Genomic DNA, 21374 nt, shown 5'->3' on the forward strand with positions numbered 1-21374 from the left:
CATCTGCCGGGGGTGTCACTTAATGTTCGTCACTCATTGTGAAGTTTTTCTTTATTCTTCCTTCTCCTTCTCCTCCCCCCATTCAACGCCACCTAAGACCCTAAACCTTAGGGAGACAAACATAGATCTTATTTCATCATGGCCAGAAAGCAGAAGTGCTGGTAGGGATATAGACAAGATGACCTATTTCTAGTAGCATCTGGAATCCTGAGTGCCAACCATTGGGACACATCTGCATTATCTGACTCGACTCTGCTGTGTCGAGGCCCCTGTCCGTTTAGTACGTTTATAGTTGGGGCTTCTAACTGTGGGAGCCCTTTCTGGCCCGAAGGTGCTGCCCTGTCCTTTCCTCCCCCCTGCTCCTCTTCCTTCCCACACAGGGCAGCTTCAAGGCTGTGAGCAGCCAAGACCTAGAGATACTGCTCCACCTCTGTCTCCTAAAGAGAGGCAGAGGCTCTCCCTTCAGGACAGAGGGAGATGAGGTATGAAGGCCTTAAGGATAGAGGGAGGCATGGGCTTTAAAAACAAACAAAAAAATCTGTAGGCTCCTCTGCTTCAGGAGAATGAGTCTGTACAGTTCTCTCTTCCTCTGGGCTCCTACGTCAATTGTTTCTACTTCTTTGGGTGTGAGACAGAGAGAGACACACACAGAATGTGTTGACACTGTGATGCTGGCAGGCAGAGCAGCTACTCATTTTTAATGTGGGCAGAGAGGCCCCTGGATCTCCTCCAACCCACTGCTTTTCCCCTTCCAGTGCAGTGACACTCTGGTGCCCGGTAGCAGATGGTGGCTTCCCTTCACCCATAAGTGATGCCTTGTAAATCCTTCCTTTTTCCAGGGCCACTTATGCTAATTGTTGCTGACTGGCAGCACAGCCGTATCAACTCCATCCTAACAAACAGTACCATTAGGTAAAACTGTGTAGGCACCTTCTGCTTCTCTCCTCCGTTGTTCCTGCGATTGTGCTGTCATTCTTACAGCACTTACCAGAGCAACTTCGTATCATTTTGGAGGCAGACTGAGGAGTCAGAGTCACCATCTCTATGTGGTTTGACTTTTAAGCCATCACTATGCCTCATGGCCTCTGTATTTGTTGGGAAAAAGGTTATAGGAATTAAAACTGTACATTAACTTGAAAGCTAATCCACCCGTCAGGGAACAAGATCTTGCTTTTCCCGTACTGGATCTTGCATTCCCACCTCCCTCCCCATCTACTATAACAGCTAGATTGTATTAAGGTTGAGGTTCCTCAGATGGAGATTTCTAATCTGTGGTGTCACAGGAGAGGCTGAGAGTCATTGGTGATCTTGTCATCATGTTCATTGTTCCTGGTGGTGTAGAGATATGGAGAGGAATGGAGATGGTGTAGAGGTATGGAGAGGAATGGAGACACACGTCCCGTAGAACCGTGACTAGCAGGGCAGGACCTGGTCTCCTTGGTAGAGGAAGCAGCCTTGAAAAGCATCTGGTATAGACAGTGTGGTTCAAACCCAAAGAAGGATAGAGGAAAAACAGGGACTGCTTTAATCCATAAAGTGCAGCCCTCAGGCCTTAATAAATTAATTGGGGTTTTATAACTAGGTAGTAAAGGCTAAAGACAAAGTATGTATGGGGGAGTTGCTTTAAACTGCTTGCATTGTCCTGAGTGGTAGTATTCGTACAGCTCTTAAACCAGGCAGGGGAGAAAGCCTATTGCCAGTTCTTTCTGGATTTATCTATCCTGTGTCCCACTATACCCTCTGAACCACTTCTACTTTTCAGCCCTGTTACCCACTTTGGTGGGGAGAAAGCATAAAATTCAAAATATCCATTTGTCATCATAAAAAGCAGGGGAGGTGATGTGACTGGACCTGGAGAAGTGACTGGCGATCTGCTTTTATATGCCTTCCCTGGTCTCAGGACCAAGGAGGAGAGACAAGCTGGCTTCAGGCTCATGTTTTTTTTTTTGTTTTTTTTTTTTTAAGATTTTATTTATTCATGAGAGACACAGAGAGACAGAGACATAGCCGTAGGAGCCTGATGCAGGACTCAATCCCAGGACCCGGAATGACACCCTGAGCTGAAGGCAGATGCTCAACCACTGAGCCACCCAGGTGTCCCTCAGACTGGAAGTTGGTCCCCCAACTGGGGTGACCTGGGCCAGCTCTTTGCATCCTTGTTCCTTCCACTCTCCACCTTATTCTTCCCTTCTGGCTGCCTCCTTCCTACCCAAGACAAGCTGCTTTTGCCCAAGGCTTCCTTCACTGCTTCTGCTTCTCCCTGGGAACTAAGCATAGTTCCCCCTTCCCTGGATATACTGTAGTGGTTATGAGCTTAGAACCAGACCTTTACTAGCTGGGTCAGTTGGGCAAGGTCCTTAATCTCTCTAGGCCTCCATTTCATCCTTATAAATAGGAATAATGATACCAACTTTCTAGTGAGGGTGAAAGAATCTGGATTAGGTACTTGGTGTGGGATCTGGCACAGAGTGCTCAGTAACAGTAGCCATCCTTAGTAGCCCTGTTAACTGTTGGCTTTCCATTTCTGGGTAGGGTATCCAGAGCTTCCGTTAGTGGTGATTTATGATGGGTCTTCCCATCCTACTGGCATTCCTCAGTTGCAGCTAGAACATTGACACGATGAAGGGTCAGATCTGGTCGTCAGAGCTACAACCACCAGCTTCTGCTGTATGCTTCCCTCTCAGCTAAATGTTAATTGCTTAGGCACACCCGGTTCCTTGGCTCGGGTGTCCTACTCGTGGGTATATGGCTCAGCTGTTGTCTTAAGCCCCTTCCAGAAAAACAAAAAGGAGAGCTCAGTGGCAATGCACCATCATTTGGACCTGAGTCTTGTCTTAATTTTCTGGCGTGCCCAGCCTACTTACGCATAACAGTATGGAATGTAAGTTCTGCTTGGTGGGAGGCTAGAATCTTGGCAACATCCTTGTAGTCACAGGGTGAACACAAGCCAGCTGCACATTCATGCCTTAAAGTGATGCTGGCAAGGGCTGGCATTTTGCTCCCTTACCTGTTGGAGCAATGGTTTAGGGAGAATGGGAGTGTCACAGCAGTGACAGGCAGGATGTGGCCCAGCCTCAGAGCTTCACAGAGAAGGGCAGCAAAACCCAGAGACAGCCATCACCTTGAGCTATTGGCTGGGCCTCACCCTTACTATTTCAGTAATAAGCACATCATTGTGCCTTATGTGGATTTGTTGCATTCACTCATTCGGTACTGAGGGCCTGCTATGTGTGTGCCTGCACTGTTCGGGACATTTGTGGATTATTTTTGCAGACTGTAGTGTCTTTCATCCTAAAAAAAAAAAAAGTCCTGTGAAGCAGCCCTTCTCTACATTTTATAGAGAAAATTGAAATTCATAGTGGTTCAGTGACTTGCCTGAGGTTGCACAGGTAGTTGACAGAACCAGAATTTTAATTAGAGCCTTTAAGTCTGGCTTTCTATGGTTTTAGTGAAACTTTTAAACAAATGCTATTGCCCAGGCCTCGGCAGTAGTGATGCAAAGGTGGAAGGATCTTTTCGATTTTCATGTTCACTTTTCAGCTTGCTATACCCATGTGCCAAGAATCAGCATCACCAAGGCTCCATTTGTTTTTATTGAGTTTTATTTTTTTAAAGGTTTTATTTATTTGACAGCACAAGCAGGGGAAGTGGCAGGGCGATTGAGAGGGAGAGGCAGGGAGTCTGATGCGGGGCTCCATCCCAGGACCCATCCCAAGACCCTGGGATCATGACCTGAGCCAAATGCAGACTCTTAACCAACTAAGCCATTCAGACACCCTTACTGAGATATTGACATTAGTTTCCGGGTATAGTTTATTCAGTATTTGTATGTGTTGCAAAATTGTCCATCCATTTTTCTTGTGATGAGACTTTTAAGATCTATGCTTTTGGCAGCTTTCCTGATATACAGTATAGTATTATTATTAACTATAGTTACCATGCTGTACATTACATGCCAGGACTTATTTTGTTTTTCTTAAGTGGTGATTGGACCTGGTCAGGAGTTTGGGTGCATTCCTTTCCCCTGTGAACTTGAGTCCATTGGGAGAGGGCTTGCTTGACTGATCCACCCAACCTGAGCAGAGAAGGGGGAAGAAACCAAAGATGTTGGGGTCTCCTCCCATAGAGCCTAGAGGTGAGGGCCATGGCCACCACACTTGAGGTAGGTGGTCCATAAGAGTTTGAGCATTTGGGATGGACCCCAGCATAAGGCAGGGACTCGACCATAACATGGCCCCATATGTCCATCTTCCCCAGTTTTACTGGTCTGGCAAATTCCTCTCACGGAGAGGTATAAGGGAGAGGTCTGCATGAGAAGTGGTCCCCCACAGTATACCTATCCTGTGAGAGCTAAGGAAGGGATGTAGGGCTGGGATGAAAAGGCTGCTCCCCTTTAGAGACCTCTGGTCAATCACAGCTTGACAGATTAGGGGGTATAGCTCAGGAGTAGAGCATTTGACTGCAGAACTTGACAGATTATTCCAGGATGGGTGGGGATGAGACATCCAGCTAGACTCACTTGAGCTGCTGAACAGCAAATAAGCAGACTTGTGCTATTGTTTTGACTAACACCCAGTCTTACAGGTGGCCGAAGCAAGGTTTAGGCAGAAAATGAAGGAGCCAGATGCGCTTGTCCTGGGCTTCCATCCAGGTTGCCATCTGGCCCCTGGGCCATTATGTGGTGATTCCCAAAGGTCCTTGGGGAAACGGGGCTCCACGCAGTCCTGCAGCCCTCTCCAAAGTGAAGGTACCCCTAAAGAATATTTCAGTTGACTTCTGGTGTCCATAGAACCAGCAGGAGCATCAGAAGCTCAGGATGAACCTCTCCCTCACTCTCACCAGATACACTGGTTTCTGAGCCTGCCAGGCACCTGGAGGTAGGAACCTGTCTGGTGCATGCCTGGGTCTAGCGGGTCCCAGTGAGAATGACTGTCCTGGGAGTAGGTCAAGGTCATGACCTCCCAGGCTCAGTGGAGAGAAAGGACAAATTCATTAGCGGCTTGAGTAGACTCCCTTGCAGAGTCAAAGGAAGGTGCTGTGGAAGAAGTATGGGCTGTGGAAAGGGGCTAGATCTGGATGTAAGTTCTGGCTCTGCCTCTAATGGGTCTGGTTAGTTTCTCTGCTTGTTTCCTCATCTTGGAAATGGGCATAGGCAGAGGCTATAGGCTTTTGGAAGGGTTATCAAGATTATGCCTATAAAGCTTGTAATGTGGAGCCAGAAATAGCCCTTAGTAGAACTGTTGGTTGTTACTGGTTACATAGAAGCCTATGGCATGGGGGCTAACAGAAACTCCAAGGGGGGAGGTAGACCAGAGAAAAGGTTGTGTTATGTGGAGGAGAGGAGAGAATTGGGAGGACCCTGAGAGTGAAACCTGGTTGGCTTCATGAAGTGGGGCCTGAGCCAGGGTGAGGTATGCTCTAGAAACGAAAGATAGTTGTCAGCAGGGACACAAGCTACCCTTCTTAGTGTCCTGTGGGCAAAGAGGTTCTCATACACTGCAGACCACAGGGCATACATATCCCAATGCCTGGGAGGCCTGTGAGAGGAGCAAACGGGTGGCAGCGATGGCTAACCTGGATGTGTACACCTCAGGACAGAGTGTAGAGTAAGAGGAGGAAGGAAGGGTGCCATGCAGTGGCTGGACTGAGGACTCCAGGACTGGTGTAGGCTCTGCAGGGGCTACAGTTGCTGGTGGTGGCTTGGGGAATTTTATCCATCCACAAATACCTATTGAGCATGTGCATTGTGCCAAGTTTGTGCCCGTTTAACAGCCATTATTGTTTGCAGGGAACAAGTGCCCCCAGGTAGAAACGATTGCACCAACTTGCTAGGGGAAAGAGGTTTTTAGGTTTCCTTCTCCAGATCAGTGAGCCCATCAGGTCCCGGCCAAGGAAGGAGCTGACACAGGGACATCTGAAACTGCTTTATTACCCTGAGTATAACAAATAGAACACAGTCACAGTATAAAAAACAGCAGGAAGTAGGTGCAGGCAATGACACAATGTATACACTGGGGACACGCATCTTTCAGGGTCTGCAGCTAATTACTTGGAAAAAGCCAGTTAAGATTGTAAAAATTTTCTCTTTAATAACAATAATTCCACTAAAATTATACAAAGTACATTCAATACTTAAGGGTAGGGAGGAAGCCAGTTTGGCCCGGAAGCATCATCAGTCGACTCCAACAAAGGAAGCCCAGCTGGGCTGGGGGAAGTTGGGGGTGGAGGTCTGGTTGTAAAAAATAAAAATGTGGATCGGTTAAAAAAAAGGCCACCCACGAGGAAGCAGGGTGAGCGTGCACGTTCCTGGAGAGGGCGGGAGGCCCAGCCGGCATGCTGCTGCTGGGCACAGGCTGGTGCTCAGGCGGGCTCCGAGTTGGTGGGGGGCAGGTTTTTATGCTTGAAATACTGCACAACTTGTTGAGGCAGTTCCGCCAGCACAGCTTTGGCCAAGGTCTCTTTTGCTGCCTGCAGGGCCGAGGGTGAGGTAGAGAGGGAAGAGAGGAAGTTACTGGAAGAAAGTAGCAAGGGGCACCATGCCCAGACAGCAGTGAGAGAAGGTGTCCCCAAGGGACAAAATCAGGGCTGAGGACCACGGCTGTTTATAATTCGTGTCCCTTGTCTCAGCCCGGGGCCTGAAATTCCACTACAAGCAGTGTTTTCCTTTACGTGAAGTTAACTCCTACAATGAGCACTTTGAGAGGCTCGGGAATCACATTTTAGGATGAACTGGTCTGTGGGAGGCTTTTCAGGGAAAGAGATAGTGGAGAGGAGTGGCACAGCCTACTCACCTGGCAGACATTTTCTGAGCACCTTCTCAGCCTGTATAAATGGGCCAGGACTGTCTGGCTCACTGCTGAATGCTCAGCCACAGGCTAGCTGTGGGGAGGTGCTCAGTGTCCTGGGCATGAATGGCAGTGCTGAGGCCTGGCATCTGTCCTCAGGAAGCTAAGGCTCCAGAGGAAGGAGTTGGACCGTCTCAGGCAAACTCAGAGGGCACCGGGCAGAGTTGTGAGCACCAATGGGTATAAAACTAAGTGATAAGTTCTTCCTAGGACTGGCTTGTAGGATCTGAGCCACAGAACCCCCAGAGGCCTCATGGCCAAGGAAGCCAAGGTCTGGAGAGGTCAGGGACTTGCCCAAGGCCATGCAGTAAGCTTCTGGTTAAATAAGAGTTGGGCCCCCTGGGTGACAGTACAGGGGTGGCCTTTAAGACTGCTCCCTCTGGGATCCTGGTGGGCCCAGATGCCAGGGCTATGACCTGTGGGCACCCCTGGGGTCACCTGCAGATAGGCCCAGAGCCACCTCCAGGGGCAAGGTGGGACCACCAGTGTCTGCGGATCCTAAGACGGGCCTTGTTTCCTATCTGTGAAGGAGACTGGTTGAGGTGTGACTATCATGAAAGCCTCTCTCACCATTGGGTCTTTGCTCTCAGCAACACGTCCCATGTCCCGCACCCCCCCACCCCACCCCCACCCATCTGCCAGTCTGCCTGGAATGCTTTGCCCCACATGGATAACTCCAACTTCTGGTTCAGAACCTCCGTTGGAGGGCAGGGCCTCCATGAAACCCTGTCCTGAAGCCCCATTCTGGATTGAGCACTACTCCCTGGGTTCCATGAGCTTGCTGAAGCCAGTGCTCACATGGTCATAGGGCCTCATCTGGGGGCAGGCTCTCAGGCAGCACACAGTCAATGGAGCAGAGTATAGAGGAGCCTCAGGCAGACTTTCATCTTTATTAGCTATAGTCACTGGGGTCCCCCAAGCACCCCCTTCCCAGACCGGGCCCACACTCACATTACGGAACTCTCGGAAGGGCACAAACTGCACAATGTCACGGGCTGCCTCCTCCCCTGTGTGGGAGCGCAGTGTGCGGCTGTCCCCATCTAGGAACTCCATGGCGGCGAAGTCGGCGTTGCCTACGCCCACGATGATGATGGACATGGGCAGCTTGGAAGCCTGCACCACGGCGTGGCGCGTCTCCTCCATGTCACTGATGACGCCATCCGTGATGATGAGGAGGATAAAATATTGCTGTGGAGAGGACACAGCCAGGTGCTCTGAAGCCTCTGGTCCCCCTTCCCCCGCCTCCCCCAAAACACCCTGACCCTTGGGAGGAAGGCCACTCCTCTTCCCAGCTGTAACCAAATCCCAGTCCCCTCCCCCTCAGCACCCCACCCTTACAGGCTAAACCCTGGCCTGGTCACAGCCCAAGCACAAACTGCTCTCTTCCTCCTGCCCTGGCTGTTAGCTCAGACTCTGCAGCTCAGAGTCCTGAACTCCAGGCCCAGCCCTGCCAGGCATTGTGCTGTGGGACTCTGGGCAACTGACTGAAGTTGTCATGTCTCGGCTTCTGCATCTGCAAGGTGAGAGTTGCTGTACCCCTTAGGACATGCCTGCCTCATGGCAGCTCTCTGTGACCTGGTGGTTAAGTGCATTCCCGGCAGTCAGGCCCACAGCTGGGGAAGGAGGCATGTTCCGGATGACTCGGGGACCAGCCTCCCCTTCTCTGCTCCACCCACACACAAATACCTACAACCTGCTCCTTCCCTGTCAGCACAGCGGGCCTCAGATAGCCTGCTGGTCACCAGGCCAGTGCTTCTGGGACTGTAGGATTCTGCTGCCGGTTTAGTGGACTTGGAGTCACACAGCATCGAGTCACAGTACTAGTTCTGCACAAAGTGTACCCAGGACAGAGTCTCTGTTCGGTTCTAGTCTGCCTTTAAGGCCTATCATTTGCTCACCCTCCTTATTCACAGGTGGGAAGCACAGAGCTTCAGGGGACCACAGTCTAGCTAGACTTCAGTACCAGACAGTCTGCTGTGTTTATTTTTACCATTACTCTGTATATATGGCAAGTGGTAACTTTTCACTTACAGTGGGCTCTACGGTTTCTTTATCAAATTACTAAAAATACTGAATAATTAGCCTGGGGATGCACAGCCATAGCAGAAACTGTGAACAGGGCAGGGTGGGCACATGAGGTTCAGGAAGGCTCAGGGGATGGTCTGGGTGGAGGCCCCCACATTCCAAGCAGGCCGAGGCCTTAGTGTCAACTCAGTTCTGTCCTTAGCACCCTTTGGTTCCCTTTTTGAATGTAGTTTTCCCCATCAGTAAACAGAAAGCCCTACATGGCCCTAATATTGAGGTGTTTGCCTTCTAGTGATTTTCTGGGTCTCAAAAGAGGAAAGAGGGTGGGCAGCTCGGTGGCTCAGCGGTTTAGCGCTGCCTTCAGCCCAGGGCCTGATCCTGGAGACTCAGGATCGAGTCCCACGTCGGGCTCCCTGCATGGAGCCTGCTTCTCCCTCTGCCTGTGTGTCTGCCTCTCTCTCTCTCTCTCTGTGTGTCTCTCATGAATAAATAAATAAATCTTAAAATTTAAAAAATAAAAAAAAAGGGGAAAGAGGGGCCCAAACCAGTCAAGGTCTTGGAGGGCAGAACCAAGCCAGACCTAGGTCAGCACCTGGCCACCTTCTCACCCAGCAAAGCCATTTGCTCCCTGGGGAACATACAGAGGCTATAAGTTCAGCCCCCTAGGATGCCCTGGTCTTCTGTTTGTCCCCACACAGCCATGGAAGGAGCAGGTGAGCTGCTTGGAGGCCCAGACCTGCCATCCTAACCCCTCTGCTCCCAGCAGGAGTGGCAGTGTAGCACCTCCTGCACTGTGTCTTTAAGAGACCAAGCCCTCAGTGCTGGGGATACCTGTTGCTATGGAGATGGCAGCCTGGATCCCTGCAGTGGAGGACAGTGGCTGTCAGCCCCCCTTCCTGTGGTTGGGGGGCCTTATAGGCCTATCTATACCCTTGGCTCCCCCACAGCCCACCATCATTCTACCATCCCTTCCAAAAGCGGCTCTCTAACTGCACTTCCATCCCGCCAGAAAGTCCAGGGCAGGATTTCCAGGGCACCTAAGCTGGCAGGAGGGAAGGCACTGAAGGTCCTGGCAAGGAGGAGGGAGAGAATGCCTGGTATAGTCAACAGGTTCCCCACTTGGGGTGGGATGTCCTCCCCACCCCCACCCCCCCACCCCCATGCAGCCCTCTTAGTTCTCCTCTGTGAGTCAGCCACACATCGAGGGGATTAGAGCCTCAGGCCTGGGTTCCCCCAGGCCTTGGAGCCTTCTTCCCAGGGAGGTGGGCATACACAGGTCTGGGTTCCTGCAGGACCTCAGGCACCAGCCGACAGGGTGATAAAGTGTCTCACTACACACTACAATGCATAGACCCTCCTGCTATCCTCACGCTGTGATTCCTGTTTTAGAAATGAGGAAATGGGCTGAGATGGGATTCAGTGACTTGCTGGGAACCGATACAGTCTAAGATTCAAACAAAAGCTTGGCTGACTCCAAAGCTGGGGCTCTTTCCACAGTGTCCTCCCTCTGTTACCCCCCTCTTGTGGCCTGGCCTCTCGAATAATGAACCCTGGTATGCAGGAGCTTTCCACGCCCTCTTGCCTCATTGTCAGCCCAAATGTCTCAGAAGCCCAGAAAGAGCCAGAGCCACAGCACTGGACATTAACCCTCACTCCTGTGCAGTCAGCCACAATACCCGCGACCATGTGCCCGATATCAGCTTCTGCCCAGCTGGGCTAGCCTTGGCAATGGACATGCAGCTAACAAGTCCTGTACTTCTCGCCCACCCCAGACAGAGCCAAGGTTGTCCAGGAGCCTCTACATTCCACTGCAGCACCCCCCCAACCCCAAGACAGAAATGGGAGGGAGCTATGGACGAGGAGAATGAAGGGCAGAATTGGGCAGGAGGAGGTGGGAAAGGCTCTGTTGTCCCCACAGACAACCCTGGTCTCCCCTGCCCTCAAACTTTCACACATCCACACCCTTCTTGGTTCCCTTCCTCCTGCCTGGCATACCCTTCCAGCCACAGCTCCAAGATCCATCTGAGCATCTACATCTCTGTCTCAAGCAGGTGGAAGGCCCTTCCCAGCCTCAAGCTCTGCCTCCCCTGTCAGCATGAACCCCTGGGGAGGTCTCCTCTGGATACTCCTCTGCCCCCCACACACCCTGAGTGCTCCTCAAGGCAGCCCCTTGCACCCTCTTCTGCATCTCTCAGGTCTGGCACCCTGTCCCTGCTCCAGAAACACAGCCAGTCACCATCAGGTCCAACTGAAAATTGAAGCACCCAACCCAGCTCAAGGATGGAGTATCTTTTGTCTCTACCCAGAGGTTCTTCAGGCTTCTGGGATGGCAAATAGCTACTTCCCCTAAAGCATTTAGCATGTGATCAGATTTATAAGAAATCAACCACAACAGTTCAAGCAGTCTGGGGAAGCTGCTCCCTGGCTTATTTCTGGAAGTTGGCTGTCAAAGATCTTGGGGTGGGAAGAAATTCCCAAGGTGCTTTGTCCCAGCTCCCCCTCCACTGGGCACCAGACACCTAGGTAGCCAACTAGGAATGGGCCATGGACAGTGAGACCCAGGGCTTATGGGGCAAAGGGAAGGATGGGGGTCCCCTAGCTCCTTCTCAACCTCCTAATAGCCTCAGTGGCTCCCCATGGCCCTCAAGAGAAAATCCAGGTTCCTCCTTCCAAGGCCCTGTGGTAGCTGGTCCTCCCCTACTGCACTCATCCCTCTAACATCACCACTTCTTATGTCTTAACACCATGCCTCCTGGTGTTTGCATATGCTGTTCTCTCTTCCTGGAGCACTCCACAGACAGAGAGACAGACAGACACACACACATGTGCACACACACTTTTTACGTAGCTAACTCTTAAGCATCCTCCACGTCCCAGCCTAGAACACCACTTTCCAAGAAGCCTTCCCTGAGCCCTCTGTATTAGGAGCCACCGTTAGGATACTGGACCTCTGTCCCCACGGGTTCAATTGCCTTGAGTCACAGCTGCTGTTTCCAGGCCAGGCTCCCCCCCTAGACTGCAGACCCTGGGAGGGCAGGGGCCGTGCAGCATGGCCTTCCCAGCACAGCACAGAAATATGCTCCGGAAAGATGGGTTGTGTGCATGAACAGGAGAGTGCAGGCCTGCCTAGAGCGATGCCTCCCGCCACCTGCTCTCCAGTTCCTGTTCGTGGGAGTACATGTGTGTGCAGATGTCTGGGGGTAGGAAAGGTGAAGCCACACCAAGTGCTGCTCCCCGCCACCCCACGTGGCTGTCTAAAAGCAGCAGTTAATCCACAAATTATTTCTCTTTGCCTTGGGTCTCAGTGTGCCCAGTGTCATCCAGAGGCGGCCCTAGAAGATTCAGCTACCCACACTTACCGAGTGCTCCCTGTGTGCCAGGCACCGTGCTGAGCAATTCCCGTGCTAAGCTGGTGGAATCCTGTTTCTAGAAGGCAGCTACTGGTCCAGCACCTCTACGGTGCGGGTGAGGAAACAGGTTCAGAGAGCTTCAGCAACCTACCTTGGGTCACATAGCCAGGCAGTGGAGGAGCTGGGGTCTCAACAGGGTTGATGGGCCTCGAGCTAGAGGGTGAACCATCAGGCAATGCCACTTTTGGTGCATGGTGAGATGTGGGGTAGAGTAAGCCAGAGGCGAAGGGATCTGTCCGTTCAGACATCAGGGCGAGGGGCTGAGAGACTCTGTCCCCACTCCTTCTGGTAGGTGGCTCAAGTCACACACGGGGGGAGGGAGATGCCCCGAGTGGGCTGCCTTCCCAGGTTGGAAGGCCCAGGTCTGGACAAAAGTAGCTGGGGCACTGAAAGCACCAAATCCTTGCTTCAAGATCACCGGGGAGCCAACTACAAGTGGCTGGGCCACTGAGAGGATCACGGCTGGGCACAGAAAGGCCAAGTTCCCCGCTCTGGGGAGTCCTCAGCAGTCTCTCCCCAGAACACAAAGCTACCCCTCCTGGCCTTGCCCCGGGCCCAGCCCCCTGCACACCTAGTGGGCGCAGGCACCTTCCTCCCCGCACCACAGCTCCTGCCCTGTCCTACCCTGGCTCTGCCTGGCAAGGACACTGGCTTCATTCCTGCTACCACACCATGTTTCTTCCTTTTAAACAAGAATGCAGGCCTTTGTTTCCCATCCCTGTCAAAGCTGGCTCAGGCGGAAAATAGGCTGGGCGGGATAATGGCCTGGCTAACTGACCACAGGTACCCTGATGGTGCAAGCCCGGGGCCTGCCTCTCAACTGACCCCCAAGCAGTTCTCACCCTGCACCCGCTCCCTAGAAATTAAAGAGTAGCCCCTCCTGGGCCTTTCCCTGTTTGCTGTCCCATTCAGGTTGCCCCAGATCCTCACAGCACCCTGGGTGGGGGGGCTTCCCTTCTCCCATTTCATAAAGGAAATAGGTCCAGGGCAGAAGGGGGGCTTGTTTCACACCCTCAGTCCCAGTGGCCAGGCAGGGCTGGCACTAGAGCAGATCCTGCCCTTAGAGGCAGAGGAGCCTGGGACACCTGTTCTCCCCCAACTCTTACACGCAGACCTCCTTCCTGCCCTCCCTGGCCTCTGCAGGCCACTCTGCCGTCCTTCCTCATCCTCTCTAGTTCTCTCTCGGTGCAGCATTACCCAATCTTGTCTAACCTGAACACTCTCTCCTCAAAGTAGGTCTTATGAGTATTCCAATCATATAAACAAGGGAATGGGGGCTCAGTGAAGTTACATGATTTACCCAAGTCACAGTGAGGAAGGGGTGGGGACAGAATTCAAACCCTGGCAGCCTGAGAGCCTCTTTCTGCCTCCCAAACAACTAGACCATGTCCTGCTGTCCTGCCACCCCCACCCTGTCCCAGGCCAGCCCTGGTGTCCTCTTTTCTTCTCTTAACCTCTACCTCCTCCGTGTTTGCCACCACTCCCAGAAGCCAACCTCTCTGCCTCCCTAGTAACGAGGTCAGTGTCTCACTCCTCTGGTGGTCCCAGTGGGACCAGGTCCCTTTCCCTGTGGGGGAGGCCCTGGCTGAGTCACCTCCTCCTGCCTCCTGAGCCTTGCACAGCACACAGTCCATGGCAGGGCCAACAGATTTATCCATCTCCAGGCATGCTGAGCATCTGTCACAGGCCAGATGATGGCAAACACGGGACAGTGGCCCAGCCAGTGGGGCTGAGAGTCATAGGGAGACACACAATGGATGGCTGCTGCCATCCTCAGAGTCCAGAGGAGAATAAACAGAAAGGGGGAGATTAACCTCATAGGGGTGGGCTGGTGGCATCTGAGGGGACACCGAGGAATGGGTGGAACCAGCCAGGCAGAGTCAGCTGGGCAAAGGCTCTGTGAGGGGAACAAGCTTATGTGTTTGAGAGGCAGGAACAAGGTTGGTGGTAGGATCATAAGGGGAGGAAGGTGGGGGAGGGGAAGGTGGGTAGGAGGGGAGGGAGGGAGGGAGGGCCTAGGGAGTGGCAGGCTCAGGCATGTGCCCTTAAAAGAACCCCAGGCAGAGAGGGGCTTATAGGGACCACAGTGTGAGAGTGTATCCAGTGACAGAAGCCAGTGCCCTTGGCAATGAGAGGGACAAGTCGAGATGACCTTTTGGAAGTAGAACGAAAGGGACAGTCTAGAAGGGACTTGAGCACATGTAGTGGCTCTTCATTTCCCAGAGGGAAGCCCAGAGAGGGGAGAGGCTTATGAAGGCCTCCTGGGGGAAGGGCCAGGCAGGAGGCAGATCTAGGTCTCCCTGGTGGCAGCCCAGGTTCTGCAAATCCAGTTACTCCAGCCTTGGCTTGACGCTGATGAGTGGGACTGGGGACATGGCCTGGGAAGGGCTGCTCATGGCACCATTCTTAGGGCAGGGGGAGACAACCTCCCAACTCATGTGCACAGTCAAGTGGGGGAAGTGGACAAGGTGACCCCTGGGGACCCCAACCTTGACATTAGGCCGGGAGCTAGAGGGCAGAGAGAGGACCCTGGTACAGATGCCACACAGTAGCCAGGGCCTCCTGCCGGGCACTGGGCTAGGGCCAGACAGTGGCCCAGAGGGTCAGCTCTAGGGCTACAGGGACCACCATCCCTTGGTTTCCATGTACCCTGGGAATAAGGAATACCCTTGCCCAGGGGCGTGCGTCCCAGTGATCACAGCATAATTTCCTATTACGCATGAACGGAGTCACTGTGTCTTTGTCACGTCTGTGCTCCAGAGAGCCAGGACCCATCAAGTTGAGCTTGGTCCAATCCCCTTACCATATCTGTGGGTAAACTGAGGCAGGGAAGGCAGAATTACCCAGCTCACCAGCCCCAAGGGGGTGGGTGGAGTAGGGACGGACTCAGTCTGGCCCCAAGGAGGGCCCAGCCGTCTCCTGCACATTCACACTCTTGGGGGCCTACTCACCGTGGCCGTCTGCTGCTGTGTGGCCTGGGCCGCAAACCGGGCCACGTGGTTGACGATGGGAGAGAAGTTGGTGGGCCCATAGAAGCGGATGTGGGGCAGACAAGCCGAGTACGCCTGGGCGATGCCGTCCACACCTGCCTCGGGGACAGAACTACATCAGCCTGGTGCCCGCTGACCCTTCACCCACCCTCATCCCATCTGCAGACCTACCTCTATTCCCGCTGGCCCCCAATACTACTACAGTGGCCAGTGTGGGTCCCATGAGACTGGAAGCTCCCAGAGGGCAGGGCCAAGATGGCATAAAGCAAAGGGCCCTGAATATGGAGCCAGGCAGACCTGAGTTCGAATCCCACTTTGTTACTTTTCAGCTGTGGGACCTGAGGCAAGCTCTTTAATCTTTCTGAGCCTGTTTCCTTGTCAGTAGGACTGATCATCTTCACTCTTGGGCGGTTGGCAGGAGAGGGCCTAACGGGCTCTTCCCAGAGAAGGGACTTGGCAGCCAGGCATCTTGAGGCCTATTCTGGACATGCTATGGCTTTTGCTGAGGATTCCTCAGTGGGGGAACAGAGATGCTTGCACAGCCCCTGCACATAGTAGGTGCTCTGTAAATGGCCATCATTATGAGCCTAAGAATATCCCACAGCCCTGTGGTCCTATCCAGGAGGCCTCTGGCTGGAAAGGAGGTTGGTTACCCTGATTTCGGACACAGTGTCTAGAGACCTGCTCCAAACTAGAGAGCCCAGGAGTAGTACAGGGCTATGTTTCTAGCCAACAGAAGCCCATGGCTTCTGAGTCACAACATCATTCCCAAGTCGGTGACTTGATGCATTTCCCTTCTAAGTACAAACCAGACCCAGCTTTGGGAATCCCCAGGGAAGGCAGATGCTATATCCAAGCCAAATCCTAGGCTGGGGTCTCACGATGGCAGGGTCCACCCTCTTCCATATCCATCTGGAGCCTCCTTCCTCCTCCAATAGTTTCTTAACTGATTCAGGGGGCTCAGAAGTCCTCTGAGGCCGAAGGGGCAGGAGTAAGCACAGGTACCGCACTCACTGCCTGCCCCTTTCTCCCCCAACCCTCACACTGGCAACCCTCAGTCCTTGGGTGCCAAGGCTCCTTGTGGAAGACAAGAGGAGAAGGGTGGGGCAGGGCTGGGCCCTCCCGGCAAGGGCAGGTGGGAGGTGAGAGACAAGTATATAATTTGCTGCCCTTACCTCCTCCTGTTCTACACAGGGCTTCCTGTCCACACTTCCCTTAATTCTCACCTAGCCAACCCAGTGAGATGAGCTAAGCAGGTATCACACTCCCTGGGTTAGGTGACAAGGCAAAGGCCCAGAGAGGTGCAGTGATCCCTCCAAGGTCACACAGCCAGGAAAGGGCAGCAGCTGGTGCTGAATCCAGGCTCACCTGACTCCAACCTCCAGCTCTTCCCTACCTGTCATGAGCAAGCATAAGGGGGAGGGGATGGTGGGAGACAAAACCTTTACTCTGCCCCTCCCTCCACCCAGGGCAGATAGAGTTAGGCTTGGCACTCACCTGAGCAGAAGGGATTTGTGGGGTTGAAGTTGATGGCAAACTCATGGGAGACCTGAAATGTAGAGAAAATGCTGGGCTGGTAGCCTTCTGGCCCCAAACCTGGGCCCAGGCCCCATCCCAGGCCAAGGCTATTGATCGGCAACCCCCCCGCCCCCCCCACACCTGCTTTGCTTTCACCTCCACTGCGGGGGCGGAGCCACCTGCCTGATGCCTGCAGAGATGCCTGCCTGACTACTCTCACTTTGTAATTAGGTGCACATCGCCCCAATCTCTTCTGGGGCATGATGGCTGCCTTGCCTCCTTGCCCTACTAAGAGAGTCCAGAAGTGGGACAGAGAGAGCCCTGGGGGGAGTCCAAGTGGACTGCCCTTTTGTCACATGCTATCACTGAGGTTCCACTTTTTTGGGCCCCAAGTGCTTTCCCTAACTTCATAGTTAGCACGAGTGCCAGCAGAGGAGCCCATGTTATGCCAGTGAGCCAAACTGGGGGTTAGCGGACAACCTGCTCGGCTGGACTGGGTGGGGATCAGGAACCATCATGGGGCCAGAGGGCAGGGTGGAGGGGAGGGCAGAGAAGGCTAGTGCTGGTCCCCTGGGGACTCATTCTGTTTCTCTGCCTCCAGACCTAGATCCCAGCCCTGTGGATCATCCAGCGCCCTCCCGGACCTGGGAGCACAGAGGAATAATAACCAGACACGGTTCAGGGCTGCAGCAGGAGTGTGGTGGCTGCAGAACCTGCGGCCTTAGGGGGTCAGAGCTCAGATGGGGGTGTCCCCACTCTCCCTCCACTGCGGTCTCAGCCAAAATCCCCACTGAGCCCCTTTCCCTCCTGCATGCCACACACCACATTCAGAGCTTTGCAGGCATCACCTCACTCCTGGCAATGACTCAGTGGCGAAAGGCCTCTTACTACCCCATTTCCCGATGATGAAATGGAGACACAGAATGGTCTAGAATGTTCCCAGCATTTTACATTTACCCAAGGACAAAGTTGGGACCAGAACTGAGGTCAGGCTGCCTCCTGAGCCCCCTTCCCTGAACCCAATAACCTCAGAAGGTGTTCCTCTCCATAGGAGTGCTGACAACGACTCCCATTGTGTCTGCGTCTGCACAATGACCTACCTGGGGGCTATGTGTTCTAGGCCCCATGGAGGTTAATGTATGCCCATGTGGGAATGCAGGCGGGCCTGTTCTGAGGCCCTACTTCAGCTAACCAGTAGGGATGGTGAGCACACAGAGGGTGCCGCCCTAGAGAACTACCCTGTGAGCTCACCACCATGCCCCCTGCGTGGTGTTGTGGCTGGCCATCCTGCCTGGATGGGGAATGGCTGTATGCTGCCCGGAGAGCCCACCACAGTAAGTTACCCTGAAGTGAACTGTGTAAACGGTATGGAGTGGCTTGCTCCATGGGTTTTTTGGTCTGAAAGCACCTTCTCAGGCTGGAGGATATTTACTGACCCTCCTCCATCTTCTAACACTCTCCCACAGGTTTTAAATTAGGAAGACAAAGAGATCTAGGGACATATCTGCCAGGCGAGAGCTTTTGTCTGAGCACAGACACTCCCAGACAGACTCTTTAGCTCTGAGACACGACAACGTGAGTGCTGGAAGGCCCCAGCAAGTCTAATGTGCTCATTCAACAAGTAAACAAACTGAGACCCAGAGAGGGGAAACTGGGTGCCAACACCATACAGAAGAACAGGCCTAAGACCTGAGTCCCTCATGTCTTGAGAGGGAGTTGGAGTCCTGGCCTTGCTGAGCCCTCCTGGGCCAAGAGGGGTGAAACTCAGCTTAGGCAATTCACCCCAGCAAGGCCCTATGTGGGGGGCAGGTGGCCTAAGAAGAGCCTTCCCTGTTCAGGGGAGAGAACAGCTTTTCTGTTCTTTGCTCCCTCTGCCCTAAGGGCTGGCATAGAGCCAGTCCTCTGCTGTCCCTTTGGGGTCCTCTCCCTGCCTGGGGCTCTCTTCACTCTGTCCCAAGTCTAGGCTCCAGCTGGGGGGCTGGAGGTCCTCATTGCCATGGCAACCCCATGAGCCTCTATAGAGATTAAGGGGGGGGCTTATACAGAGGGGTTGAGAGAGCAAAATGGTTGCCAAGGAAACAGGCCTCCCTGGGCCAATGACTTCCTGCAAAAATCAGATTTTAGGAGATTTTAGAGACCAAGGGGGAAAACCCCTTCCTGATAAGAATGGAGGAATATTCTGCTTTCTGGGCCACCAACCTCTTCATTCCTCCCTCCCACCCCTCACTTCCTTTGTGGGAGGGCCTGGTGGTCCAAGTGGATGGGGCTGTAAAGGTCACCCATCCAGCCCAGAGGTCCTCTCGGGTCACCTACTCCAGCAGCTCCACTTCACAGGTGGAAAGAGGCTCAGAAGAGGTCAGGGAATGCCCAGGTGACATGAGTGAGCCACAGCAGAGAGCCAGGACCAGATCTGGGAGACAAGTGCATGCCGCTCTAGCAGCCCAGCCCCCTCCCACACTCACCACCCTGGTTGGCCTAGGAAATGCCAGTTAATAGGACAAGTTTCCTGGAGGCCGTAAGCCAGATTAGGGGCCCCTGGGGACCTGCTGGCCACAGTCTTTGCCCTGGGACTCCCTGCTGCCTTCTGATAATCAGTGCTGTGTCCACCTAGCCTGACCCCTGGGCAGTGGGTTACTAAGACACTGCTCCCTGGGGCCCTGGCGGGGGCAGAGCATGAGAAAGAGAGCTGCAGGGATCCCAGAGGGACTGTCCCCTCCAAGTCTCAGTTACCCCATCTGTACAGTGGGGAGTCTATGCTCTCTGCCACCCCAGACCTTTGCATGGGCCCTTCCTCCTGCCTCATCTGATGAACTCTGGCTCATTATAAATGAACAAGGCTTCATGCCATCTCAGGGAAAAGCTTTCTAAGTCCCTCAGCCACTGTCCAGGGCAGGGGTCTTCTTTGGGTGCACCCAGCCCAGCACTAGGGTGGAATGAAGGTCCCAAGGGCAAGCAGCTGAGTCGTATGTTCCTTCCAGTTTCTCATCCTCAGAACCAGCATTTCTGTCTCCTCAGGCTGCTAAGCCCCAAATTCACTCTGTCAGCAAACAAGTAGTGCACATCTAGTGTGTGCCAGGAGCTGGGGCCCTCCTGGACTGTTAAGCTCTGGAGGGAGGCGACAAACCAGCAAACCCACACATACAGAGGTGACCATAAGCTCTGTGAGGACAGTGCCTGGGACAGGAGGTGGGGCCCCATATGAGCTCCCTCAGGGAAGGCCTCCCAGAGGGAATGACCTCTTGACCTCTATAGTGGGGAAAAAAGTGAAAAGGAGCAACAGGCCAGGGGAAGGCCATGTGCAAAGGCCCTGAGGCGGGAATGAATGAAAGAAGGTTCAAGTGGCAGGAGTAAGGCAAGTCAGAATGGAAGGGAGATAAGGGGCTGGGAGGCGCCAGGCCTGACAGGGGAGGTGGGATGTACCATCTGCCCTCGCACAGCCTGGCTCTGGCATCCCTCCTGTCACTACCGGGCACTCCAGCCTGGCAAGCCCAAGCCTCCCCAGAGTTGCCCTGTGACATTTCCAAGGAGGCTTTTGAGTGAGAAAACATCTCATTCAGCCAGGGTTCTTTCAAGCTGGCCAGTGTCCTAGCAACGGGCTCAAGCTGGGCCTGGCCGCGCCAGCCTGCCCCGCCCCCTGCAGCATCACTGTCTGCCCGGAGGCCCAGCTTTGGTCCTGCAGGATCCTGCCCCCACCCCTCGATGGCTAGCAGGCCACAGAGCCTCTCCCTAAAATTCGAGGTGAAGATCGTACCCCGCCCCACACCACCACCCAGAGAGGATGGGAGGAAAATGCTCACTCTGGCAACAGCACGTGGCACAGCAGGGCAGACAAGAAGGGGCACAAGCTGAGCCCTCTGTGCTCACAACATCCCCAGGCTTCTCACTGGAGAGGCAGCAGATTCGGAGAATAAACTTAAGAGTCCATTTGCCCAGCTGGAATCCAGGGCTCCCTGATGTAAACACGGCCTTGGGCAACTCACCTGAGCCTCTGTTTTTTCACCCATAAAATGGACCTCATTCCTTCTCATCATCTCTCTATCCTGCCCATTGGCACCCAGCCAATCCCTCACTCAGCAGCCAGAGTGGGCCTTCAAAATGCCAAACGGCTGATAACACCCCATGTGGACCCTGCAGTGGCTGCCCATTGCTGTTTAACATGCATCTGACGCCTTGTATGGCTGGCTTCCTGGCTAGCTCTGTCTCTCTCCATCATTTCTAGAGAGGCCACATGCCCACCTTTTCTGTTGCTCCACCTCGCTCTGTCCCTCCTCCTCCCAGGCTTTGCACAGGTTCTCTGCTCTGAACACCCTCTCTGCCCCATTACCACCTCCAGTCACTCAGCAAACTCCTCCTTTCCCTTCCTATCTTGACTTAGACCTTGCCTCCTCCAGTAAGTCTTCCTTGCTACCACCAGGCCGGACTGAGGCCCTCCTCTGGGCTCCTCCCAGGCCCATGCTGCCTCATATCAGCAATGATGATCCTGCCTATCTTTGGGGTTGCCAGACAGAATACAGGATGCCCCATTAATATCTGAAGTCCAGGGAAACAACAGATAACATTTTAGTATACATATGTCCCAGTATAAT

At 53.6% G+C, this 21374-nt stretch overlaps 1 protein-coding gene across 1 annotated transcript in view; it reads right to left on the reverse strand.

The window, feature by feature from the left end:
- Nucleotides 1–5909: 5909 nt before the first annotated feature.
- CPNE2 (copine 2) overlaps nucleotides 5910–21374 on the reverse strand; it is a 45825-nt gene continuing 30360 nt past the window's right edge. Inside the window, exons 13-16 of the mRNA XM_072750172.1 lie at nucleotides 16768–16819; nucleotides 15232–15365; nucleotides 7797–8033; nucleotides 5910–6468 (exon numbers count right to left, since the gene is read on the reverse strand). Of these exons, the coding sequence (XP_072606273.1) occupies nucleotides 6361–6468; nucleotides 7797–8033; nucleotides 15232–15365; nucleotides 16768–16819 (531 nt within the window). The 3' untranslated portion in view covers nucleotides 5910–6360. The remainder of the gene's footprint in view (nucleotides 6469–7796; nucleotides 8034–15231; nucleotides 15366–16767; nucleotides 16820–21374) is intronic.

The sequence above is a fragment of the Vulpes vulpes genome, chromosome 2 (genome assembly GCF_048418805.1).
Source record: "Vulpes vulpes isolate BD-2025 chromosome 2, VulVul3, whole genome shotgun sequence".
Lineage (NCBI taxonomy): Eukaryota > Metazoa > Chordata > Mammalia > Carnivora > Canidae > Vulpes > Vulpes vulpes.